Genomic DNA, 27,475 nt, shown 5'->3' with positions numbered 1-27,475 from the left:
AAATATTTCTGGTATCAGATTGTTCTGGAAATTGTCACATAGAAACTTCATTGAGAGGAAGGATGTTTTTATATGCATTTTACATTTGTATCACAAACCATTTCTGAGAAAATCACGATAAAGCTATGAGAGCTTTGAGATAACTCTGTAATGAAAAGCGCTACACAAATTATTAGCGCTATACAAAGTATTATTATTCTTATTATAAAAGAGGCCATTTTAGGCCCTTTTTAGACCTGTACATGCCTCCTGTAAGACCCTATGATGTGTGAAGCGTATATGATGCAGACAACATGTTGGAGTCATTACACTCCTTACAGTGTGCTCTAACATATGGAGTATGTCCAGATTCTGAAGAGAAAAAAATCCACATTCGTTTATTTAACATAAAAATATGAATATATCAAAAGTACCCTTTTTGATTTTGTAAATTTTGAGACATTGTTTTAAACAATATTCTTTACAAGTACATCACGTTTCCAGTGTGTGTGTTCTGCTAGTTATGAAGTTATTCTCTCTTCTGACTACTCATGTCAGTCATCCTCTTTGACTGGACCTTTCCACCATTTCCTGCCCCATCTGTCTCTGTCTTGATTTGTCCCCACTAGGGCAGAAAACATTGTTTCCCTCACTCTGTTCTATGCATGGGCATTAGGCTATAGCTTAAACCACGTATTACATTTTTTATAACGGACACTCTTTTACTATCTTGTGTCGCCGTTAAAAAAAAAACGTAGCCTATATTCCCTTCTCTGCATTCGATAGGCTATGAATATGACGGAAGGTTACCCGTCATCATTTTAAGCATGGCTTTTTCCCGATCAAACAATTAATGTTACGGCGTTCCAATCTAATGACAAGTTTAAACTTATTAAGAAGAAAAGGACCCGTGCGGGCTGGGAAAATCCCTCAATGCAAGGTTGAAAACCAAATGGCCAATAGCCTGGGCTCCTAATGGCCGAGCATAAAAACTTTTAGACAAATTAAAGTTATGAACATTCGCTTATTTCCCAAATATTCTAGACAAAGGTCTTGTCGAAGTTTTGTGGCTTTAAAAAATAACAAGAAAGAAAGTCTATAGCTTAGGCTATTCTCAATCACAGTTTTATGATGGATAGAACAAACAATATTATTCCTCACCAGACAGTCACTGTTCCATCACGATGTAGTCCTATAACCTAGCTCAGTACGTTAAGACAGCCTGTTCCATCATGATCTAGTCCTATAACCTAGCTCAGTACGGTAAGACAGCCTGTTCCATCACGATGTAGTCCTATAACCTAGCTCACTACGGTAAGACAGCCTGTTCCATCACGATGTAGTCCTATAACCTAGTTCACTACGGTAAGACAGCCTGTTCCATCATGATCTAGTCCTATAACCTAGTTCACTACGGTAAGACAGCCTGTTCCATCATGATGTAGTCCTATAACCTAGCTCACTACGTTAAGACAGCCTGTTCCATCATGATGTAGTCCTATAACCTAGTTCACTACGGTAAGACAGCCTGTTCCATCATGATCTAGTCCTATAACCTAGCTCAGTACGTTAAGACAGCCTGTTCCATCATGATGTAGTCCTATAACCCAGCTCACTGCGGTAAGACAGCCTGTTCCATCATGATCTAGTCCTATAACCTAGCTCACTACGGTAAGACAGCCTGTTCCATCATGATGTAGTCCTATAACCTAGCTCACTACGTTAAGACAGCCTGTTCCATCATGATGTAGTCCTATAACCTAGCTCAGTACGTTAAGACAGCCTGTTCCATCATGATGTAGTCCTATAACCTGGCTCACTACGGTAAGACAGCCTGTTCCATCACGATGTAGTCCTATAACCTAGCTCAGTACGTTAAGACAGCCTGTTCCATCATGATGTAGTCCTATAACCTGGCTCACTACGGTAAGACAGCCTGTTCCATCATGATGTAGTCCTATAACCTGGCTCACTACGGTAAGACAGCCTGTTCCATCATGATGTAGTCCTATAACCTAGCTCAGTACGTTAAGACAGCCTGTTCCATCATGATGTAGTCCTATAACCTAGCTCAGTACGTTAAGACAGCCTGTTCCATCATGATGTAGTCCTATAACCTAGCTCAGTACGTTAAGACAGCCTGTTCCATCATGATGTAGTCCTATAACCTGGCTCACTACGGTAAGACAGCCTGTTCCATCATGATGTAGTCCTATAACCTAGTTCACTACGGTAAGACAGCCTGTTCCATCATGATGTAGTCCTATAACCTAGCTCAGTACGTTAAGACAGCCTGTTCCATCATGATGTAGTCCTATAACCTAGCTCAGTACGTTAAGACAGCCTGTTCCATCATGATGTAGTCCTATAACCTAGCTCACTACGGTAAGACAGCCTGTTCCATCATGATGTAGTCCTATAACCTAGCTCAGTACGTTAAGACAGCCTGTTCCATCATGATGTAGTCCTATAACCTAGCTCACTACGTTAAGACAGCCTGTTCCATCATGATGTAGTCCTATAACCTAGCTCACTACGGTAAGACAGCCTGTTCCATCATGATGTAGTCCTATAACCTGGCTCACTACGTTAAAACAGTCTTTTCCTCAGACAGTCACTGCTCCGTCATGTGCACGCCAGACAGATACACACAAACCTGGTCTGTTCCTCTACCAGAAAATAACACTACAAATATTTGACACTGCCTGCACTTAGCCTCTGCCCGGGCTTTCAACAACATTATCTTTCGCCCAGTTGCATAGGGGCAATAGCGTCGTATCACAATGTTTTACGGGTACATAATCACGATAGTACTACATCACCAAACCCTAATCCCCACACTCATCTCTCTCTCTTCAAATCCACTGTCTCCCTGACACTCACACTTTCTCTTTTTCAAATGTGTTTCTGTTTGATTGATATAACCTCTAAAGAAGGATCTGTATAGTTTGACCCCTGACCTTTTGTCCTCTGTAGGTGTGTGGTCATGAGTTGATGGCCCACCGTGCTGTGCTGGCCTGCTGCAGCCCCTACCTGTTTGAGATCTTCAACAGCGACATCGAGGCTCACGGCGTGTCCCACGTCACCTTCGAAGACCTGGACCCAGAGGCTGTGGAGATCCTGCTCAACTACGCCTACACTGCTCAGTAAGTACCATGACCTCTGACCCCTACACTATGCCTACACTGCCCAGTGAGTATACATCTTCTAATACACATTGTGCAATGAGCAGAGTCCTAGGCTTTGTTAAGAATTTCCAGGACCTCCACCGCTCTGCTGACCCAGGAGACCTTTCACTATGCTCCTCACCTGTCTGACTGGCTAATGGTTGTGTGCTGTCTGACAGGTTGAAGGCAGATAAGGCATTGGTTAAGGAGGTCTATTCTGCAGCCAAAAGGCTCAAGATGGAACGGGTCAAGCAGGTAAGATCTTTCTCTTGTTTCAACTACTGATACTCCATATTGTATGTTTTTAATGCAGTCCCAATGGTTAGAGTTTCACACTTCTCTCCTCTCTGATTTGTCAGATCTGTGGCGACTACCTGCTGTCTAAGATGGATTCCCAGACCGCCATCTCCTTCCGTAACTTTGCAAGCTGCATGGGAGATGGCCGCATGTTGGCCAAGATCGACGCCTACATCCAGGAACACCTGCTGGAGGTCTCAGAGCAGGAGGACTTCCTCAAACTGCCCCGCCTCAAGGTGAGCCGTCCCCAGCAAACTTTCTTAACCCAGTCTATAGGGTCCACCTGTCGGTCCATGTACAGTATGTGATGCATTCTAACTCCAGGAACCTGAAACTAGTCAACTAATCAGCAATCTGCTATTAATTAGAAACCAGGTGTGCTGGTGTTGGGATACATCAAATATATGGAAGCACTGGTGGGCCCTGAGGACTTGGTTGAGAAAGCACAGGAAAAGCCTGTACAGTAGCTAACTGCGTAGGTCTTGAGGAACTCCTCTAAGCACCATATTTTAGCTTTTTAACTTGGACTTTAGAGTAGCGAGATTTATGCAGTTGTACTTTCTTTAGATTCGTACATGGCAAAGCCTCCTAAAATGAATATGAGAAGATATATTATGATGCTGGGTTGAGCTGGGCGATTTATTATTATTTTTTTGGCTCTTCACAGTATTTAACGACATCTTTTTGCATATCTATCAGTACATTTTGGCTAATGTCAAGAAGCAAACTTTCCAGCGCTACACGTAGGCTACTTGATGTAGGCCTATTCACTGCTAATCACGCACTCTGCTCCGCGGACCTATCGAAACTAGAGGTCGACCGATTAGGATTTTTTGACGCCGATACCGATTATTGGAGGACCCCAAAAAAAAACTATACCGATTAATCGGACGATTTTTATATATATTTGTAATAATGACAATTACAACAATACTGAATGAACTCTTTTATTTTAACTTAATATAATACATGAATAAAAGCAATTTAGTCTCAAATAAATAATGAAACATGTTCAATTTGGTTTAAATAATGCAAAAACACAGTGTTGGAGAAGAAAGTAAAAGTGCAATATGTGCCATGTAAGAAAGCTAACGTTTAAGGTCCTTGCTCAGAACATGAGAACATATGAACGCTGGTGGTTCCTTTAAACATGAGTCTTCAATATTCCCAGTTAAGAAGTTTTAGGTTGTAGTTATTATAGGAACTATTTCTCTCTATACCATTTGTATTTCATATACCTTTGACTATTGGATGTTATTATAGGTACTATAGTATTGCCAGCCTAATCTCCGGAGTTGATAAGCTTGAAGTCATAAACAGCGCAATGCTTGAAGCACAGCGAAGAGCTGCTGGCAAACGCAGGAAAGTGCTGTTTGAATGAATGCTTACGAGCCTGCTGCTGCCTACCACCGCTCAGTCAGACTGCTCTATCAAATCATAGACTTAATTATAATTTAATAAACACACAGAAATACGAGCCTTAGGTCATTAATATGGTCAAATCCGGAAACTATAATTTTGAAAACAAAACGTTTATTCTTTCAGTGAAATACGGAACCGTTCCATATTTTATCTAACGGGTGGCATCCCTAAGTCTAAATATTGCTGTTACATTGCACAACCTTCAATGTTATGTCATAATTATGTAAAATTCTGGCAAATTAATTACGGTCTTTGTTAGGAAGAAATGGTCTTCACACAGTTCCCAACGAGCCAGGCAGCCCAAACTGCTGCATATACCCTGACTCTGCTTGCACAGAATGCAAGAGAAGTGACACAATTTCCCTAGTTAAAATAAATTAATGTTCGCAGGCAATATTAATTAAATATGCAGGTTTTAAAAAAATAATACTTGTGTATTGATTTTAAGAAAGGCATTGATGTTTATGGTTAGGTACACGTTGGTGTAACGACAGTGCTTTTTTCACGAATGCGCTTAAATCATCACCCGTTTGGTGAAGTAGGATGTGATTCAATAATAAATGAACAGGCACCGCGTTGATTATATGCAACGCAGGACAAGCTAGATAAACTAGCAATATCATCAACCATGTGTAGTTAACTAGGGATTATGGTAAGATTGTTTTTTATAAGATACGTTTAATGCTAGCTAGCACCTTGGCTCCTTGCTGCACTCGCGTAACAGGTGGTCAGCCTGCCACGCATTCTCCTCGTGGAGTGCAAGGTAATCGGCCACAATCGACGTCCAAAAATGCCGATTACCGATTGTTATGAAAACTTGAAATCGGCCCTAATTAATCGGCCAAGCCGGTCGACCTCTAATCAAAACCATATTCTAATAAAAACCATACTACCGCCTACTCCGGATGTAAGGTGGTGCCATGAACTCAATATTAACCTGTCTAGGATCCGCGTGCCGCTAGCGGCACTCCCCCCCCCCCCCCACTGAAAAACCAGTGCCGCGAAATTCAAAAAAAATATTTTTTTAAAATATTTAACTTTCACACATTAAAGTCCAATACAGCTAATGAAAGACACAGATCTTATGAATCCAGTCAACATTTCCGATTTTTAAAATGTTTTACAGGGAAGACACAATATGTAAAGATGTACATCTATTACCTAAAAACACATTAGCATATTCCACCATCTTTTATTTGTCCACCAACACCAGTAGCCATCACCAATTCGGCTAAACTAAGATATTTATAGCCCCTAACCAACAAAAAAACTCATTAGATGACAGTCTGATAACATATTTATGGTATGGGATAGGTTTTGTTAGAAAAAAGTGCATATTTCAGGTAGATGGCATAGTTTACAATTGCACCCACCATCACAAATGGACTAGAATAATTACAATGAGCAACGTGTTTACCTAACTACTAATCATCAAACATTTCGTAAAAATACACAGCATACACGAATCGAAAGACACAGATCCTGTGAATACAGACAATATTTCAGATTTTCTAAGTGTCTTACAGCGAAAACACAATAAATCGTTATATTAGCTTAGCACATAGCAATTAGCAGCCCAGCATTGATTCTAGCCAAAGTGAGCGATAAAAGTCAACATCGCCAAAAGATATTAATTTTTTCACTAACCTTCTCAGAATTCTTCCGATGACACTCCTGTAACATCACATTACAACATGCATATACAGTTTGATCGAAAATGTTTATATTTAGCCACCAAAATCATGGTTAGACAATGTGAAATGTAGACAAGCTGGTAAAGAAAACGTCCTTGCGCCACTTAGACAGTGATCTACTCTTATACATAAATACTCATAAACGTGACTAAAAAATATAGGGTGGACAGGGATTGATAGACAATTTAATTCTTAATACAATTGCGTTATTACATTTTTTAATTTATCCTTACTTTTCAATACAGTTTGCGCCAAGCGAAGCTACGTCAAAAAACATGGCGTCCTAAGCCACTAAAATGTTTCGACAGAAACACGATTTATCATAATAAAAATGTCCTACCTTGAGCTGTTCTTCCATCAGTATCTTGGGCAAAGGATCCTTTCTTGGGAGAAATCGTCTTTTGGTGGAAAGCTGTCCTCTTGCCATGTGGAAATGTCAACTACGTTCGGGATGAACTGAAAAGCGTGACCAACTTTTCACATCGTTGCAAAAATAAATGTCCCAAAATCGCACTAAACGGATATAAATTGCTATAAAACGCTTTAAATTAACTACTTTGTGATGTTTGTAACTCCTATAACGAGTGAAAAGATGACCGGAGAAATATAACAGGCTAAACTAATGCTTGGAACAGGAGAGGGTCGGTGTCTTCCACGCGCGTTACGCAGCAAGAAAAGACTTGCTAGCTAAAGGTTTTTTTCATTTGTAGGGCCTGTGAACGAGCAATCGAGCCCGTTGGAATCGTCATCACGTAAAGGCATCCAGGGGAAGACGTAAGAAGTGTCCGTATAGTCATAGCAACGACAGTGCCCGTTTAAATGACTTCAGAAAAGTGGCCAACGTTTCTCAAATCTGACTCCATGTCAGGGAAATTGCTGTAGAATGGGCTCTGTTCCACTTAGAGACAAAATTTCAACTCCTATAGAAACTATAGACTGTTTTCTATCCAATAATAATAATAATATGCATATTGTACGATCAAGGATTTTGTGGGAAGCCGTTTAAAAAATTAGCCACATTAGCATAAATAGTCTAAACAGCGCCCCCATCCCCAACAGGTTAAGAGGTGAGAAATAAATTATATACTCACAGAAAGCTGTTAAACAATTTTTCCCGCAATCAGAATTAATCTCTTCTCAGAATGCATCTCTCCCTCTTCTGTGTGCACAGTGGGGAGAGGAGGTGAGAGTGGATCGCTCACACTGCAGCAGACAGGGAAACGGAGACAGGCTGATACTTTCATAGCTGGAATCATCATAATGCATAGGCTGTTACTGTCGACCAAATAATGGTTTTAGAACGTTCTACAGGAACGTTGTGTAGCAAAATTACCTACGTACACAAAACGCTTCGGTAAGAGGAAGGTAATGTCGGCAGGGTAGGAAATGAACTTTTTGGTCCACCAGCCACTGTGGCAGGTAGATAATAAAACAATCTACCAGCCGCTCAGATTTTTTACCACAAATGTTTTTGGAGACCATAAAAACAAACGATGAGCATGCTTTCTGTTCTTCTAAATGACTGTATGTATTACTAGTAAGACGTAATGAAATATAAATTACTGTATGTATTACTAGTAAGAAGTAATTAAATATAAATTACTGTATGTATTACTAGTAAGAAGTAATGAAATATAAATTACTGTATGTATTACTAGTAAGAAGTAATGAAATATAAATTACTGTATGTATTACTAGTAAGAAGTAATGAAATATAAATTACTGTATGTATTACTAGTAAGAAGTAATTAAATATAAATTACTGTATGTATTACTAGTAAGAAGTAATTAAATATAAATTACTGTATGTATTACTAGTAAGAAGATCATTTAGACCCAATAGTAAAAACAGATGGAGTTCTACAAATGAACATGAAGAATCAAGTTCCTGCCCTGCTACAAAAGGCTGACTGATACAGCTAATTCATTAATATAGTTCAGAGCTCTGCACTGACGTGTTTTACAAGGAGTACATGATGTGCTCCTAAGTAGAAATGTAGAAGCACACAAATACATCGAGGAGAACAGAATATTTGAGTGTTTTCTATTTCTCCTGCCAACGTGGCTGGAGAAATAGACCTTCTTACCCACCAATGACAAAATCTACTTGCATCATTTTGGGTTTATCGTCCCAGCTCTATTGAACAGCCTTGCTGCAGTAGTTATACTGGTCTTTATCTTGCCGAGGAGTCATCAACTGATTGCTCTATTGACCGTTGGAGGACAAACATGGATAAATAATCTTAGTAGAAATTGTTAGCTGTTCCTCCTTCTGAATCTCACCCAATATGTACAATTATTTAATGTCTTGGTGGACGTTTGTATCTAAATCATTAGCTCCCATTTTTGCTTTTACACAGAAACTATTTGATCCTGGCTCAAAATGCGTTAATTTAGATTAACTGTGATGGAGCATCGGTTAATGTGGGTTTAACCCAGCTTGTTACTCAGGGATTTCAAATACAGTTAGTTGCATTATGATTAGGGCTGGCACAATGACTGTGTGACCAGCGGTTATGGATGAAGACAGCCATGAAAATAAAATAACCGTAACAAGCAAGGTGTTGTAGCAAACGAGTCCCCGGTTCTGTAGGCAACACGTCCTCCCTGCTGCAGCAACACACATAGAAATATAATTCATAAAACAGGCTTGGAACCTCTAACCCTACCAATTTCACTGGTAAACTCATGGTTACACTCGCAATGGCTGCCTGATATTGTGATGCAATAATTTCCATGGTAATGTAGAATGTTCATTCAAATGATGTTATTTTTAGGCCTCCCGGGTGGGGCAGTGGTCTAGAGCACTGCATCGCAGTGCTAGTCGCGGCCGGCGGCTCTGTCGCAGCCGGCCGCGACCGGGAGGTCCGTGGGGCGACGTACAATTGGCCTAGCGTCGTCCGGGTTAGGGAGGGTTTGGCCGGTAGGGATATCCTTGTCTCATCGCGCTCCAGCGACTCCTGTGGCGGGCCGGGCGCAGTGCGCGCTAACCGAGGGGGGCGGGTGCACGGTGTTTCCTCCGACACATTGGTGCGGCTGGCTTCCGGGTTGGAGGCGTGCTGTGTTAAAGAAGCAGTGCGGCTTGGTTGGGTTGTGCTTCGGAGGACGCGTGGCTTTCGACCTTCGTCTCTCCCGAGCCCGTACGGGAGTTGTAGCGATGAGACAAGATAGTAATTACTAGCGATTGGATACCACGAAAATTGGGAAGAAAGGGGGATAAAATTAATAATAATTTAAAAAGAATGATGTTATTTTTGTAATGTCAGTTGAGTTGAATCACCAAATCACAGCACATATTGATGGGTACACTTCTTGCTTTTACTTCCTGCTTTGCTCCTATTGGTACAATTGCAATGGGTGCCAGTCCACCCATTATGCCATCATTGACTTGAATGGGGATTCCCGTTCTATCCTATTTCTATGGCGCACATGCAGCCAGGAGGAGAGGAGAGAATGTGCGTCTTAAACAACAAAAACAGTTATTGCGGTGACTGCTGTCATTTGTCTGGACAATAACAGTCTTTGGAAATTCCATGACTGTCACAACCCTAGTTAGTGTATTACCTTCGGTGCTGCAGAATGTACTTTGGAATTCCCAGTTACTGGTTTTGATTGGTCTCTAGTTTGAGGTGAAACACAACCTTTTTTTGTAACGGCTAGACTATGATGGTTCAATAATGATTCCGTGTCTTGTGATTTGTGGTATGAACGAAGCACACCCTAGCCATGGTTGATCCTAGATGGCCCTTTCAAACCTATTTTTGACTGTTCTCCTCTTGTGTCTGTCTACAGTTAGAAGTAATGCTGGAAGACAGCCTGAGCCTGCCCAGCAACGGCAAGCTCTACAACAAGGTGCTCAACTGGGTCCAGCGCAGTCTGTGGGAGAACGGAGGTCAACTGGATAGACTGATGGAGGAGGTCAGTACTGTAGCTGGAGTTTAGCTTGCACTAATCCACCCCATAACCCTCCCCACCTTCCCTCCCTCTCTCGCTTTCCTTTAGCAAGTCGTTAAAGGCATCCGCATGCTTCAGGTCGGCTGGCGCTGAGCACTGCTAGGCGGACCGAACGATTGTGCTCGCATACTCCCTTAAAAGACCTTCACTTGAAAAACTAGAAAAAATTGTCAATAGTACTGTTTGTCCATTTTGAGACCCCGTAGCCAGTGTACACTTCATCAAAATAATACTCAAGAAATCTGTCATTCATTTTGACATTTTTGTCAAGGAGATCTTTGTCTCGCAATTTTGCACCTGACTAGGATGTTCGGTGCAGTATTTCTCAAGTGAAAGAATGTGCATGGGGACGGGTCATCTCTCGTTAAATGACAACAGACACTTTATTGAAGAATCCCTACAATTGACCAATCGCCAACGAGGGGACGTAGACTTCGGCTTGCCTCGGGAGAGAGAAAAAATGGTGTTCCCGAACAGCCCAAGTTTCTTTCCCAAAGTCCAACACGAACAAAATGTCACAAAAAATGTTGTCATAACATATGCACAAACTGTTTGGGCTGGGAAGCATGCGGACACCTTAAGGCACTGTTCCAAACCCGAAGTCATGGCACGCTGTGTTAGGACTGTTTGGTGGTTCTTTTTGTTCTTTCCTTTTTTCTCATTTTCTTTCCTAATGTTTAGTTCTGCAGTACAGTGTACCTGGCCATACAGCAAACTAGAGGTGAGCAGAGACAGACCTGTGTTGCTGTTCTGTTTTAGTGATCAGTTGGATCCACCTACAGTGTCTTGACTTTTGCTCTATTCTCTTTTGCATTGAAAGATGTGAGCAGGTCCCTCACTCTGTTCTGTCCCACTGATACCCTTCTCTTTCTGAGCAGGTGTGTGTGTGTGTGTGTGTGTCAGCGAGCGCTCCAGTACTAACGAATGTTCCTCCCCGTTGATTTGTCTCTCCTCCAGGTTTATTAACAGCAGCAGGAGAGCAGACTGAAGAGCCAAGACTGAGCCGCCAGGGTAATGAGTCAGGGAGAAACAGAGAGAACAGAGGGAGGATAGGAGGAGCCCCCCTCTTTCTCTTTCTACAGCCAAAGCAACACTGTGCTCCCATCTGTCTACACACACACACGCCTACTTAGCTTACACATATTTACATTTTGTAAAGTATGCATACAACCTAATTGACTTACATTCCACTGACATCCAGTGGAGAGCACTCACAAAAACCCATATCCACTCACAGAAACCCGTATCCACTCACAGAAACCCGTATCCACTCACAGAAACCCGTATCCACTCACAGAAACCCGTATCCACTCACAGAAACCCGTATCCACTCACAGAAACCCGTATCCACTCACAGAAACCCGTACCCACTCACAGAAACCCGTACCCACTCACAGAAACCCGTATCCACTCACAGAAACCCGTATCCACTCACAGAAACCCGTATCCACTCACAGAAACCCGTACCCACTCACAGAAACCCGTATCCACTCACAGAAACCCGTACCCACTCACAGAAACCCGTATCCACTCACAGAAACCCGTATCCACTCACAGAAACCCGTATCCACTCACAGAAACCCGTACCCACTCACAGAAACCCGTATCCACTCACAGAAACCCGTATCCACTCACAGAAACCCGTATCCACTCACAGAAACCCGTACCCACTCACAGAAACCCGTACCCACTCACAGAAACCCGTACCCACTCACAGAAACCCGTACCCACTCACAGAAACCCGTACCCACTCACAGAAACCCGTACCCACTCACAGAAACCCGTACCCTACCCACTCACAGAAACCCGTACCCTACCCACTCACAGAAACCCATACCATACCCACTCACAGAAACCCATACCGTACCCACTCACAGAAACCCATATCGTACCCACTCACAGAAACCCATATCGTACCCACTCACAGAAACCCATATTGTACCCACTCACAGAAACCCATACCGTACCCACTCACAGAAACCCATATCGTACCCACTCACAGAAACCCATATCGTACCCACTCACAGAAACCCATATCGTACCCACTCACAGAAACCCGTATCATACCACTCACAGAAACCCATAATCACTGAAAAGACCATCTGCATAGCACATAACCATGATTACCCCCCCACCCCCCACATACTCGGTACTCCCGTCATAATTCACTATTCAATGAGGAGTTTAATATTAACCAATTTTTAGAACCAAGAGATGTCCTTTAAGTAGGCACGGGCAGAATGCCTGCCATTTTAACCATAACCATAAAGAAGCTTGTCGGCCATTTTAACCATAAAGAAGCTTTTGAAATGGTTCTCTGCTCAAGCATATTCTATACTATCTCAATGCCCACTGTCATTTTGTTTGAAAATATCTCTATTTTCATGTTTTATTTATTCACTATTTGTATGAAACAATAATGTATGTAAAAGCTTTGTCTTCTACATAAGCATAACTCATGGATTTATATCAGAAAGCTGCAGTGCCTTTTTTCCATGCAATTATAATGACCAACCTCCTCAGCCAACCGTGAGCGGGTTATCCAAGCATTGAGGTCATGAGGACTGAAGACGTTTCCAGATGCTTCATCTTTACCAACTCCCTCCTCCTTTTATAGATGTTATGAAGGGAAGGGGATGCACAGGAGCAGCACCTGCAGATGTTGTGTATGTCCCTGCATTTACTGTAACCACCTGCGTTCCTTCAACTGTGTGTCCATGTTGATAAAGAAGCCTTGGCTCCTACCGGTGACGACAGACCAACCTGAACCTTCCTCACCCTCCCACACCGTCCTCCTCCCCCTCCCTCCCGTGTTGCCCGGGGTGCTGCTTTGCTGTGTGTTGCCATGGAGACAGCCTGCCACATGGGTGTTGTGTCGCTGTGTGTCTTGCAGGTGCAAACGCTGTACTATTCAGCCGACCACAAGCTGCTCGATGGCGCTCTCATCATTGAGGAACATGGGGTGTTTGGTGTTGGTGCAGAGGACCACATCCAGTTTGTGCAGGTACACACCCCGCCCCTATCCTGGGCTAACTCTGTGTCACTTGGCCCAACCTGGCCTCTATCCACCTAATGTAGCCTGGCAACAAGGGCACAGCCGGTTAGTGTGTAAAACCTAGGAACACTACACCGGCTTGCCTAGCTCCGTTGCACACTAGACTGGTTCTCAGATCAATTGAGTCTAGTCTTTTGGCGATTGGGTTCTGATCGCAAAATGTTTTGAGTATGTAGCTGCTTCTTCATTGGTCAAGTCTACCCTGTGTCTTTGCCGTCTTTCAGCTTGTTTAGATGGTTTAAATGGGTTATAGACTGGTTTGAACTGTTTCTGGGGCACTACTCGGCACTGCTAAAAGACTATTTGGGTGTAGTTCTAGGCAGGTTCAAAGCCAGGATTAGTCCATTTCAGGCCAGATTGTAGAGTGTGTGCTCTGCAGCCAACTGGTGTTGTAGCCTGTAGGAGATGTTGTGGATCTTCCCTCTGGCTGGGTTTCTGTACTGTAGCTGCGTTGGTTGTGCTGTTGCAGAAGAAGCCCCTTCGTGAGAACAGCAACACCCAGAGACAGCTGAGCTCCAGCTCCTCCGGCAGCACCTCGCCCTCCGGCTCCTCCTCCAACACACCCTGCAGGAGAGAGTGGAAGTATATTGCCTCCGAGAAGACCACCAGTAAGTGTCTCTGTGTGTGTGTGTTTGTTTGTGTCGGATGTTTGAAGACTTAACGGAGAAGTGGGTGTGTTAACTCAAAATGACAATGGCTAGATTCTAGTTTAACAACGTTTCCTTCACCGTATTTCCACAGTACATAGTCGCCATCATGCTCAGGCCAGGTCCATCTCCAGTGAGACTACTGCGCAGGTGTACTAATATCAGAGTGATAGCACATTAATAACAGAAATATAAGGATACTTAAAACAGTAACTTAACAGGTGTATAACATCATGTGTATGAATAGCATAAGAACTTTGTTTTTTACTTTAGTTATTACCATCACCTCTCCACTCATGGCCCTCCCTCCCCCTCTCTTTCCCCTTCCTCTCTCTCCTCCTCTTCTCTCTCGCTCTCTCCCATCTCCCCTTCTTCTCTCCCATCTCCCCTTCTTCTCCCCCTCTTCTCTCTCCCATCTCCCCCTCTTCTCTCCCATCTCCCCCTCTTCTCTCTCCCCCTCTTCTCTCTCCCCCTCTTCTCTCTCGCTCTCCCATCTCCCCCTCTTCTCTCTCTCGCATCTCCCCCTCTTCTCGCTCTCTCCCCCTCTTCTCTCTCTTCTCTCTCTCGCTCTCCCCTCTCGCTCTCTCTTCTCTCTCCTCTCTCCCTTCTCACTGTCTCTCTCCCCTTCCTCAGACAACACTTACCTGTGTCTGGCCGTGCTGGATGGGGTGTTGTGTGTGATCTTCCTGCATGGCCGTAGCTCTCCCCAGAGCTCTCCCTCTGCAACACCCTGTCTGATGAAGAGCCTCAGCTTCGAGGCCCAGCCTGAGGAGCTTGAGGAACACCCGCTGACCACCATGCACTATGCCCGCTCTGGCCTGGGCACTGCCACCCTGCACGGCAGGCTCATCGCTGCAGGTACGGAGATTTTAACCATTGTCTATTTAACCTTATATTTATACAGGTTATTCTCATTAAGATACAATCTCTTCACAGCAAGATAGAGCTGTTAGTTAACCAGCCACTGGGCCTCTATCTGGAGACTGGTACTGACCGGTCCCCAGTCTCACATCCTTCAAATCAGCCTTGGTTAAACTCACAACTGTCATCTTCAGTGCATTCGGAAAGTATTTAGACCCCTTGACTTTTTCCACATTTTGTTATTTTGCAGCCTTAATCTAAAATTGTTTAAATCTTTTTTTTTCATCATCAATCTACACAAAATATCCCATAATGACAAAGCAAAAAAAGATTTTTAGAAATGTTAGCAACAATAATATATATGTATATTTTTTGTGGATATAACATTTACATAAGTATTCAGACCCTTTACTCAGTACTTTGTTGAAGCATCTTTGGCAGCGATTACAGCCTTGAGTCTTCTTGAGAATGACGCTTCAAGCTTGGCACACCTGTATTTGGGGAGTTTCTCCCATTCATCAGATTCTCTCAAGCTCTGTGGTTGGATCGGGAGTGGATGGGGAGCACAGGTATTTTCCGGTCTCCAGAGATGTTAGATCGGGTTCAAGTCCAGGCTCTGGCAGGGCCATTCAAGGACATTCAGAGACTTGTTCCGAAGTCACTCCTGCGTTGTCTTGGATGTGTGCTTAGGGTCGTTGTCCTGTTGAAAGGTGAACTTTTGCCCCAGTCTGAGGTCTTGAGCGCCCTGGCGCAGGTTTTCATCACGGATCTCGCTGTACTTTGCTCCATTCATCTTTCCCTCAATCCTGACTCGTCTCCCAGTCCCTGCTGCTGCCACCACAATGCTTCACCGTAGCGAGGGTGCCAGGTTTACTCCAGACGTGACGGCTTGGCATTCAGGCAAAAGAGGTCAATCTTGGTTTCATCAGACCAGTTAATCTTGTTTCTCATCGTCTGAGTACTTTAGGTGCCTTTTGGCAAACTCCAAGGGGACCTTCAATGCTGCTGAATTTTTTTTCTACCCTTCCCTAGATCTGTGCCTCGACACAATCTTGTCTCGGAGCTCTACAGACAGTTCCTTCGACCTCATGGCTTGGTTTTTGCTCTGACATGCACTGTCAACTGTGGGACCTTTATATAGACAGGTGTGTGCCTTTCCAAATCATGTTTAATCAATTGAATTTACCACAGGTGGACTCCAATCAAGTTGTATAAACATCTGTTTGAGCTATAGGCTCACATTAAGGGTTCTGTAGGCCCAGACAGACCTGGTGTCCTCTGTTTGAGCTATAGGCTCACATTAACGGTTCTGTAGGCCCAGACAGACCTGGTGTCCTCTGTTTGAGCTATAGGCTCACATTAACGGTTCTGTAGGCCCAGACAGACCTGGTGTCCTCTGTTTGAGCTATAGGCTCACATTAAGGGTTCTGTAGGCCCAGACAGACCTGGTGTCCTCTGTTTGAGCTGTATGCTCACATTAAGGGTTCTGTAGGCCCGGACTGACCTGGCGTCCTCTGTTTGAGCTGTATGCTCACATTAAGGGTTCTGTACGCCCAGACTGACGTGGTGTCCTTTGTGTATTTTCCGTCTCCAGGAGGGTATAACCGAGAGGAGTGCCTGAGGACGGTGGAGTGTTACGACCCCAAAGACGACCGCTGGACCTTCACCGCTCCTATGCGGACTCCCAGGGCTCGCTTCCAGATGGCAGTGCTTATGGTACGACCCTGACCTTTGAACCCTAATTTCATAGGATTGACAGGTGCCTGTCTGACTTAACCCTGTCCCTCTGTCTCCTCTCATCTCTCATAGGGTCAGCTGTACGTGATGGGCGGCTCCAACGGCCACTCGGACGAGCTGAGCTGTGGGGAGACATACGATCCGCACACTGACACGTGGGCTCAGGTGCCAGAGCTCCGGACCAACCGCTGCAACGCAGGTGTCTGCTCATTGAACAACAAGCTGTTCGTGGTGGGAGGGTCGGACCCCTGTGGGCAGAAAGGCCTGAAGAACTGTGACGCTTTTGACCCTGTGACCAAGACCTGGAACAACTGTGCTCCCCTCAACATCAGTAAGCACCTATACCACACATACACTACGGAGCAATAGGAGGACGGGCTCATTGTAATGGCTGGAATGGAATCAATGGAACGGTGTGAAACACATCACACATATGGAAACCTCGTTTTAATCCGTTCCATTTACTCCATTCCAGCCATTACAATGAACCCGTCCTCTTAAAGCTCCTCCCACCAGCCTCCTCTGCTATACACAGACTGTATTGTACCTATATCTCTCATAGTGTACACTGAAGAAAAAGGTTCCAGGTAACGGACTTCTTTGTCTTGTCACCAGGGTGGAAGCCTTTACTAATGGTGCTTATCATTTATTGCATGTACTGTGTCAGTGAAGAACTGGAACAGTTTTGAGTTGGCCTGTGAATGTGAAAAGTGATTCAAGTGTGGCGTTAACTCTGTTCACCTAGGGAGGCACCAGGCTGCGGTGTGTGAGCTAGATGGCTTCATGTATGTGATTGGAGGTGCTGAATCGTGGAACTGCCTGAACACAGTGGAGCGTTACAACCCCGAGAACAACACCTGGACCCTGATCTCCCCCATGAACGTGGCCCGCAGGGGGGCTGGGGTGGCCGTCTACGCTGGTAAGACACTTCTCCATAGAAATATAGCATTCTGGTTCTATGGTCTGCTCTGAACTGGGGATTACCGTGTATAGGGTCATGGGTTCACTGGGGTGGGGATACAGTTTGCTTTGGTTGCAACCTTGGAAATTGACAGAAATATCCAAATCGTTGCTCCGATTTGTGCTGACCCTTCTCTCTCCTTCTCTTCCCGTCTCTAGGGAAGCTGTTCGTGGTTGGTGGGTTTGATGGCTCCCATGCCCTGCGCTGTGTTGAGGTGTACGACCCAGCCCGCAATGAGTGGAGGATGCTCGGTAGCATGACCGTGGCACGCAGCAATGCGGGTGTAGCCGTGCTGGGTGATTTCATCTGCGCTATGGGCGGCTTCGACGGAAACAACTTCTTGAACACGCTGGAGGTTTACGACCCCGAGACGGATGAGTGGAGCGACTGCGCCGATGCCCTCTCCTCCTCCGCCTGAGGGTTAAGGTTCAGAGGTCAATGGGGGGGGGGGGTACCTTTCCCAAACTAACAGGCTTAGTGACATAATCGTGTTTCGTGATGTTCCGTAGGTGAGTGGGAGGAAGGGGACAGAGGAATCATTTTGGCAGGGGGTCTTCAGTGAAGACTGGAATATTTGGGGGGATGGTTGCCGAAAGCAACATTAAGCCTTTGCATACAATATTTTTCGTGCTGTATATATTTTCCTTTTTGTCTTAAGAATGCCAACATTTAATACACTTTTAGTGCAATTTAGTTTTTTTGTTGTTGAAAGGTTTGTGTATTGTTTTCTGAGAAGAAGCTACTGTTTTGATCATCTCAAAACTACCTTGGACCTACTGGTCTGGTCAGGATGGGTGATGGTGCTGGAGAACCTTGGGTTGACTTGATTTAGAAGGTGATTCTGAATAGTTGTTTCCATTTTAAACTGTCATTTTAACTCCCACACACATTTAAAGATATGCAGTTTGAAGCCTTATTCAAAGAAAGAGGGTCACTCCCATCATGGCTTTGTCATTTAAACTGAAGCTGGATTTTGCTTTTCCAATCTTTAATGATGGCCTTTTTTTAAATATTTTTATACACTGCTGATTTACCAATAGAAGAAGTAGCTGACGCACATGACAACTGAGTCATCAAACGAAACCAGTGCCAGTTTAGTAACAACGCGAACACACACACACAACCAACCATGCTTCTGTGCTTGTTCTAACCAAGTATTTTGTTACTGCGTTTTGACTAATTCACGATTTGTAGAGATGCTGTTTTCTTTATTTCTTGTGTGGTGTTTTAAAAGGGGTTCAGACATTTGGCTTTTGACATTTTCTTTTTTGAGTTTAGAAGGATTGGATGGTCCTGTATCACATTTGTAACACGCTGATATTCCTTAACTAATAAACCATTTCAACCTGACGGCGTGTGCTCTTGTACTTTTCTTTTTCCCAACGAATACAGTACTAGAAATGACTCAGGTTTGACTGGGGTGCGTTCAGTATGACGCAAAGGTGTGTAACGCTGAATTCAACGGAAACGATACTGTACTGAACGACCAGTTGAAAAAAACTTGATTTATGGTGGCCTAGAGAGCAATTACCGTATGGTGTGCTGCACGAGTTTTGTGATTTCAAATAGTCACACCCATATTGTTCAGGCCACACCAACCAAACGGGATCAAACGTACCTCAAAGGCTGTTGAAGAATGGTGTGCACCGTTTTCGGGAAATGTGCCTTTCCGTACAAACCGTCACACAACGTAGCAAACAGAACACACACCTTGTTTGTTAGAGCTGTGACTGTCAAACATTCTCTGTCTTTTAGGTAGTGTAGCGATGGGTCACGTATACCACAGTGTTCTAATGAAAGAACCACCTGATTATACTTCTACTCTATAAACTTTCCATCGATTGGACGTTGCAAGTCACTACTTAATCCCCCAGGACACAATTACACAAACTAATATACACTGCTCAAAAAAATAAAGGGAACACTTAAACAACACAATGTAACTCCAAGTCAATCACACTTCTGTAAAATCAAACTGTCCACTTAGGAAGCAACACTGATTGACAATAAATTTCACATGCTGTTGTGCAAATGGAATAGACAAAAGGTGGAAATTATAGGCAATTAGCAAGACACCCCCAAAAAAGGAATGATTCTGCAGGTGGTGACCACAGACCACTTCTTAGTTCCTATGCTTCCTGGCTGATGTTTTGGTCACTTTTGAATGCTGGCGGTGCTTTCACTCTAGTGGTAGCATGAGACGGAGTCTACAACCCACACAAGTGGCTCAGGGAGTGCAGCTCATCCAGGATGGCACATCAATGCGAGCTGTGGCAAAAAGGTTTGCTGTGTCTGTCAGCGTAGTGTCCAGAGCATGGAGGCGCTACCATGACAGGCCAGTACATCAGGAGACGTGGAGGAGGCCGTAGGAGGGCAACAACCCAGCAGCAGGACCGCTACCTCCGCCTTTGTGCAAGGAGGTGCACTGCCAGCGCACTGCAAAATGGCCTCCAGCAGGCCACAAATGTGCCTGTGTCAGCATATGGTCTCACAAGGGGTCTGAGGATCTCATCTCGGTACCTAATGGCAGTCAGGCTACCTCTGGCGAGCACATGGAGGGCTGTGCGGCCCCACAAAGAAATGCCACCCCACACCATGACTGACCCACCGCCAAACCGGTCATGCTGGAGGATGTTGCAGGCAGCAGAACGTTCTCCACGGCGTCTCTAGACTCTGTCACGTCTGTCACATGTGCTCAGTGTGAACCTGCTTTCATCTGTGAAGAGCACAGGGCGCCAGTGGCGAATTTGCCAATCTTGGTGTTCTCTGGCAAATGCCAAACGTCCTGCACGGTGTTGGGCTGTAAGCACAACCCCCACCTGTGGACGTCGGGCCCTCATACCACCCTCATAGAGTCTGTTTCTGACCGTTTTGAGCAGACAAACGGTCTGGCAGTGCACCTCCTTGCACAAAGGCGGAGGTAGCGGTCCTGCTGCTGGGTTGTTGCCCTCCTACGGCCTCCTCCACGTCTCCTGATGTACTGGCCTGTCTCCTGGTAGCGCCTCCATGCTCTGGACACTACGCTGACAGACACAGCAAACCTTTTTGCCACAGCTCGCATTGATGTGCCATCCTGGATGAGCTGCACTCCCTGAGCCACTTGTGTGGGTTGTAGACTCCGTCTCATGCTACCACTAGAGTGAAAGCACCGCCAGCATTCAAAAGTGACCAAAACATCAGCCAGGAAGCATAGGAACTGAGAAGTGGTGTGTGGACACCACCTGCAGAACCATTCCTTTTTTGGGGGTGTCTTGCTAATTGCCTATAATTTCTACCTTTTGTCTATTCCATTTGCACAACAGCATGTGAAATTTATTGTCAATCAGTGTTGCTTCCTAAGTGGACAGTTTGATTTCACAGAAGTGTGATTGACTTGGAGTTACATTGTGTTGTTTAAGTGTTCCCTTTATTTTTTTGAGCAGTGTATATTGAGATTCAGCCAAATTGCAAAATGTGTTGACAAAAAACTCTAAGTTTAGTTGACTTCCACTCAATGTCAAAACGTATTAAATCAAGTAAACAAAAAACTGTTTACTCAACTTGGAAATTCATAAACCTGTAGTCAAATTTACTGAAGCAACATTAGTTGTGTTGATTAGAAATTAAGTTCAACACAACTTATCTTGTCTATACTTACAGTATGTAACTAAGTTGAATCAACAAAGACTGTGTATAATCAAATTAGAAATTCACAACCAAAAAATCTAATCAATTGGAAAAAACACAACCACTGTTCAGATGACTTCAACTTCGTTTTGTGGGGTGGAGCTATTAGAATAAAACCTAGCATGCTTTGCAACTGTCCATTTTTGACATTTACATTTTGGTTATTTAGCAGACCCTTTTATCCAGAGAGTCTTCAGTTAGTGCATTTAACGAAGGTAGATAAACATCCACATTTTAAAAAGTAACAAGTAAAAAGGTTATGTAACCGTTTCTGAAAATGTCATTGTAGTTGTTGGATGGTTGACATTACTAAGTATATTGCCAGTTTTGAAACTGGTGGAAAAGCTCACACATGAGCAAGAGAGACTAAAGTGAGTGCTTTCAGAAAGTATTTATACCCCTTGACATATTCCACATTTTGTTGTGTTACAGCCTGGATTCAAATGGATGACAATGTATTCTCACCCATCTACACGCAATAAATACCCTGTTATAACAAAGAGAAAACATGTTTTAAGATTTTAAGTGTGTTGTCATGTGCCTTTTACTGAGGAGTGGCTTCCGTCTGGCTACTCTACCATAAAGGCCTGATTGGTGGAGTGCTGCAGAGATGGTTGTCCTTTTGTAAGTTTCTCCCATCTCCCTGACCAAGGTCCTTCTCCCCAGATTGCCCAGGCACCAGCTCTAGGAAGAGTCTTGGTGGTTCCAAACTTCTTCCATTTAAGAATGATGGAGGCCACTGTGTTCTTGGGGACCTTCAATGCGGCAGAAATGTTTTGGTACCCTTCCCCAGATCTGTGCCTCGACACAATCCTGTCTCGGAGCTCTACGGACAATTCCTTTGACCTCTTAGCTTGGTTTTTGCTCTTACATGCACTGTCAACTGTGGGACCTTATATAGACAGGTGTGTGCCTTTCCAAATCATGTCCAATCAATTTAATTTACCACAGGTGGACTCCAATCAAGTTGTAGAAACATCTCAAGGATGATCAACGGAAACACGATGCACCTGAGCTCAATTTCAAGTCTCATAACAAAGGGTCTGAATACTTATGTAAATAATGTATTTCTGTTTTTAATACATTTGCAAACATTTCTAAAACCCTGTTTTCACTTTGTCATTATGGGGTATTGTGATGTCATTATGGGATATTGTGATGTCATTATGGGGTATTGTGATGTCATGGGCTATTGTGTGTAGATTGATTAGGATTTTTTTTATTTTATACATTTAGAATAAGGCTGTAATGTAACAAAATGTGGGGAAAGTCAATGGGTCTGAATACTTTCTGAAGGCACTGTATGTAAAGTAGATATTTCTGTATTTATAAAAACACATTTCACTGTCATTATGGGGTATTGTGTGTAGATGGGTGAGAGAAAATGTATTTAATCCACTTTGAATTCAGGCTGTAACACAACAAATGTGGAATAAGTCAAGGGTTATGAATACTTTCTGAAGAAACTCTATTTAACCTGAAAGTCAGTTAGATTAATTGAAAATATAATACATTCGGTGTTAGTATAACTCTACATTTAAAGATGATATAACTAAAGTTGAAATTGATTCAACTATGAATAATAGTAGGTTATACTGACAAATGGTGAAGTTGACTTAACTACCTTTTATTAGTCAAAGTACATTTGATGTAAATTAGAATGGTTTGAATTTTAAAGTTGATAGAGCTTGAATAAGCCCATATAACTTTATGACTAGAAATAATCAATTGAAACAAATAATTTTTAACAGTATACTATTACCAAATATAGCATTTCTCTCGCTCTCTCTCCCCTCCTCTATCTCCCACCATCTCTTCTCTGCACGAGCAGAAACTTCTGGCAGGTGACTAGCAGCATGGTCTCTGCAGGAGTCTAAGCTTCTCTACCACTTGGTTTCCACTGGGACATGAATATCTACCCTCCTACCTCACTAAGAGGGCTTTTTCTGTTCCCATTACAGTCTAATTTGGGAGAGATTAGACTAAGTTTAGTGTACCTGCAGAAGGAGGGAGAGCAGGTCAGTCCGGTCACATGATCTCTAAAGGGTTGGTGGGTGAACCAAGCTGCACCTGAGTTGCACTTGTGCTCCTTGAATGACCCTGTCCTTGGACATTGGGAGAATCTCAATTGCATACTCCTCGTGTCCTCTCACCTCACTTCCTTCCCAAAACCCATTGGAGGAGAAGGTCAGAGGGGAGAGACCTCTGGCTTTCTCATCCAATGGGTTTTGAGGAGGCGAGGAGAGGAGGCGAGTAGTATGCAATTGTGATTCTTCCATTGGGTACCTAACACCTGTCTGTCAAAGACCACTAATTCCTTCCTTCTCCACTGCACGTTCTGTTCATTCACTAATCCCTCCTCCCCCCTCTGTAGTCAATTCACAAAATGGCCTCTTGTAATCTGAACAGTCAGGCAATAAACCTGTCAATCACGTCACAACCTGGCTGGGGGAAGTAGGCCAATCACATCACAACCTGGCTGGGGGAAGTAGGCCAATCACGTCGCAACCTGGCTGGGGGAAGTAGGCTAATCACGTCACAACCTGGCTGGGGGAAGTAGGCCAATCACGTCACAACCTGGCTGGGGGAAGTTGGCCAATCACGTCACAACCTGGCTTAGGGAAGTAGGCCAATCACGTCACAACCTGGCTGGGAGAAGTAGGCCAATCACGTCACAACCTGGCTGGGGGAAGTAGGCCAATCACGTCACAACCTGGCTGGGGGAAGTAGGCCAATCACGTCACAACCTGGCTGGGGGAAGTAGGCCAATCACGTCACAACCTGGCTGGGGGAAGTAAGCCAATCACGTCACAACCTGGCTGGGGGAAGTAGGCAACTGAGTAAGCCAAAAGGGTTGGGGTCGAGGGCAGCACTTCCTGCTGAACTGAGAGGTCATGGCTTTTGGCCAGGCCATGTCAAACAATGACCTACCCAATAGGAATATAATTCTAATTCTATGGACCTACCTGAGTGACGATTCATTTTACTATTCCCCCCATCACATCTTTATTGGGGGAACCAGAGAATAGAAGGCATTCGACAGTGTGAGGGTACCGGTACTTATTTTTGTCTATATTATTTTTTTGTACCCTTCACCAGGAAAATGGTTGGATGCCTCGGCTACAGCAGACTACTTTTGAACTAGAAAATACTGCATGATGATAAACCTGTTGTTTTTCTTTACCTGTTGATGTGAACAGAGAAGGCTGTATCTCCTTTCCTGAGAGTTATGAGACGGAGAGCGGAAGTATTCATCCTCTGGGGTGTGCTTCTTTGTGAAGGCGAAGAAGAAAAAAACATAATTTGCGACAAATAATGCCATTGTAATTGAGTAGAGTGAAACCCTTCTCACAGTGAATCAGATACTGTCAGACATACTGTCAGAGACAGAGGAGAGACATAGGCTAGGCACCCATAGGGATATTATGGGCTTAAAGCCAGGATTCAATCCGATCCGCCCTGTTCGGCTATGCACTTTTAAAGAAAGTTCGTGGAGGCTGCATTCACGGTAAACACTGTATATGTAGGCTCAATTGGATAATTACCTTTAAATGTCAAGCATGCTATGATGCGCAGATCGGAATGAATCCAGGCCGTAGCTAGGGTTAGGGTCACACATGATTTATCATATCAAAGGGAGGTTTGTAATAAAACAGCATTAAATAAGGTTCACTAACTGTGAGATTAGACCAATCCTCAACGTTGGACCTATCATCTAATCTACAGGATGTCAAGTATCTGTGGTTTCTGAGGCACGGGAAGAATCTCATGTCCTCTCCTCATCTGCTTTTGTAAAAGGTCAAAGGTCATTGAGGAACGTAAGGCTAATCCCATTTACAGGCGGTGGAATCCCCAAATAAATGTGTGGAAATTATAAAAACGAATGTAGCGATACGTTTTATAGATAGGCCTATACGGATACGTAGAGTACCCATTTTCCTTCCCAATTTCCTGGTTTCCAGTTGGTAGTTACAGTCTTGTCTCATTGCTGCAACTCCCGTACCCACTCGGGATAGGCGAAGGTCGAGAGCCAAGAGTCCTCCGAAACACGACCCAACCAAGCCGCACTGCTTCTTGAAACAATGCCCGCTTTCACCCGGTAGCCAGCCACACCAGTGTGACGGAGGAAACACCGTACACCTGGCGACCGTGTCAGCGTGCATACAACCCGGCCCGCCACAGTAGTCGCTAGAGCCCTTTGGGGCCTTAGACCACCGGGCCACCCGGGAGGCCCAGAGTGTTTTTAAATGGTTGCATGCTTTTCTCCTCAAAGAAAAACAACAGCTGATTGAAAAGGGGGTGTGGTGAATTTTAAAACCCGTGTGCGCTAGCCGCCGAGGGGAGCTTACTCCCATTTTCCCAATAACAAATTGACACGCTCTTCGACCACTTATCACTTATTGGTTGAGAATCTCCCAAGAAGTTCAGTGCAGCCCTGCAGTTTCACTTTGACCCCCTCCAAACACCCCACTGTATGACATGTAAGTGCTCTGCTTCACACTGCAGTTTCACATTGACCCCCTCCAAACACCCCACTGTATGACCTGTAAGTGCTCTGCTTCACCCTGCAGTTTCACATTGACCCCCTCCAAACACCCCACTGTATGACATGTAAGTGCTCTGCTTCACACTGCAGTTTCACATTGACCCCCTCCAAACACCCCACTGTATGACCTGTAAGTGCTCTGCTTCACCCTGCAGTTTCACATTGACCCCCTCCAAACACCCCACTGTATGACCTGTAAGTGCTCTGCTTCACCCTGCAGTTTCACTTTGACCCCCTCCAAACACCCCACTGTATGACCTGTAAGTGCTCTGCTTCACACTGCAGTTTCACATTGACCCCCTCCAAACACCCCACTGTATGACCTGTAAGTGCTCTGCTTCACCCTGCAGTTTCACATTGACCCCCTCCAAACACCCCACTGTATGACCTGTAAGTGCTCTGCTTCACACTGCAGTTTCACATTGACCCCCTCCAAACACCCCACTGTATGACCTGTAAGTGCTCTGCTTCACCCTGCAGTTTCACTTTGACCCCCTCCAAACACCCCACTGTATGACCTGTAAGTGCTCTGCTTCACCCTGCAGTTTCACTTTGACCCCCTCCAAACACCCCACTGTATGACCTGTAAGTGCTCTGCTTCACACTGCAGTTTCACTTTGACCCCCTCCAAACACCCCACTGTATGACCTGTAAGTGCTCTGCTTCACACTGCAGAGTGTAATCTCAGCCATCTCAACTGATGTCCCGGCCATTGGACTCATACACTGATTCCCTTACTCACCTCAGCCGGGTCTGCTGCAGCACACTGCTCCACACTGATCCCCTTACTCACCTCAGCTGGGTCTGCTGCAGCACACTGTTCCACGCTGATCCCCTTACTCACCTCAACTGGGTCTGCTGCAGCACACTGTTCCACACTGATCCCCTTACTCACCTCAGCCGGGTCTGCTGCAGCACACTGTTCCACGCTGATCCCCTTACTCACCTCAGCCGGGTCTGCTGCAGCACACTGTTCCACGCTGATCCCCTTACTCACCTCAGCCGGGTCTGCTGCAGCACACTGTTCCACGCTGATCCCCTTACTCACCTCAGCCGGGTCTGCTGCAGCACACTGTTCCACGCTGATCCCCTTACTCACCTCAGCCGGGTCTGCTGCAGCACACTGTTCCACACTGATCCCCTTACTCACCTCAGCTGGGTCTGCTGCAGCACACTGTTCCACGCTGATCCCCTTACTCACCTCAGCCGGGTCTGCTGCAGCACACTGTTCCACGCTGATCCCCTTACTCACCTCAGCTGGGTCTGCTGCAGCACACTGTTCCACGCTGATCCCCTTACTCACCTCAGCCGGGTCTGCTGCAGCACACTGTTCCACGCTGATCCCCTTACTCACCTCAGCTGGGTCTGCTGCAGCACACTGTTCCACACTGATCCCCTTACTCACCTCAGCTGGGTCTGCTGCAGCACACTGTTCCACGCTGTGCTTTATAGTTGTGTGTAATGTGACAATAACGCAACTCAAGTCAGA

General features: G+C 44.7%; 1 protein-coding gene across 3 annotated transcripts in view; it reads left to right on the top strand.

The window, feature by feature from the left end:
• Window positions 1–19,124, top strand: part of ivns1abpa (influenza virus NS1A binding protein a) — a 46,395-nt gene extending 27,271 nt beyond the window's left edge. For all 3 annotated transcript variants that reach the window (XM_055943692.1, XM_055943693.1, XM_055943691.1), the window contains exons 4-14: window positions 2,956–3,125; window positions 3,326–3,401; window positions 3,506–3,679; window positions 10,352–10,477; window positions 13,407–13,517; window positions 14,038–14,176; window positions 14,849–15,073; window positions 16,671–16,792; window positions 16,886–17,144; window positions 17,559–17,732; window positions 17,933–19,124. In XM_055943692.1, the coding sequence (XP_055799667.1) occupies window positions 2,956–3,125; window positions 3,326–3,401; window positions 3,506–3,679; window positions 10,352–10,477; window positions 13,407–13,517; window positions 14,038–14,176; window positions 14,849–15,073; window positions 16,671–16,792; window positions 16,886–17,144; window positions 17,559–17,732; window positions 17,933–18,192 (1,836 nt within the window). In that variant the 3' untranslated portion in view covers window positions 18,193–19,124. The remainder of the gene's footprint in view (window positions 1–2,955; window positions 3,126–3,325; window positions 3,402–3,505; window positions 3,680–10,351; window positions 10,478–13,406; window positions 13,518–14,037; window positions 14,177–14,848; window positions 15,074–16,670; window positions 16,793–16,885; window positions 17,145–17,558; window positions 17,733–17,932) is intronic.
• Window positions 19,125–27,475: the final 8,351 nt, after the last annotated feature.

Source organism: Salvelinus fontinalis, chromosome 14, assembly GCF_029448725.1.
Source record: "Salvelinus fontinalis isolate EN_2023a chromosome 14, ASM2944872v1, whole genome shotgun sequence".
Lineage (NCBI taxonomy): Eukaryota > Metazoa > Chordata > Actinopteri > Salmoniformes > Salmonidae > Salvelinus > Salvelinus fontinalis.
The sequence above is the reverse complement of the archived record's forward strand: the minus strand, read 5'-3'. Positions and strand labels throughout refer to the sequence as shown.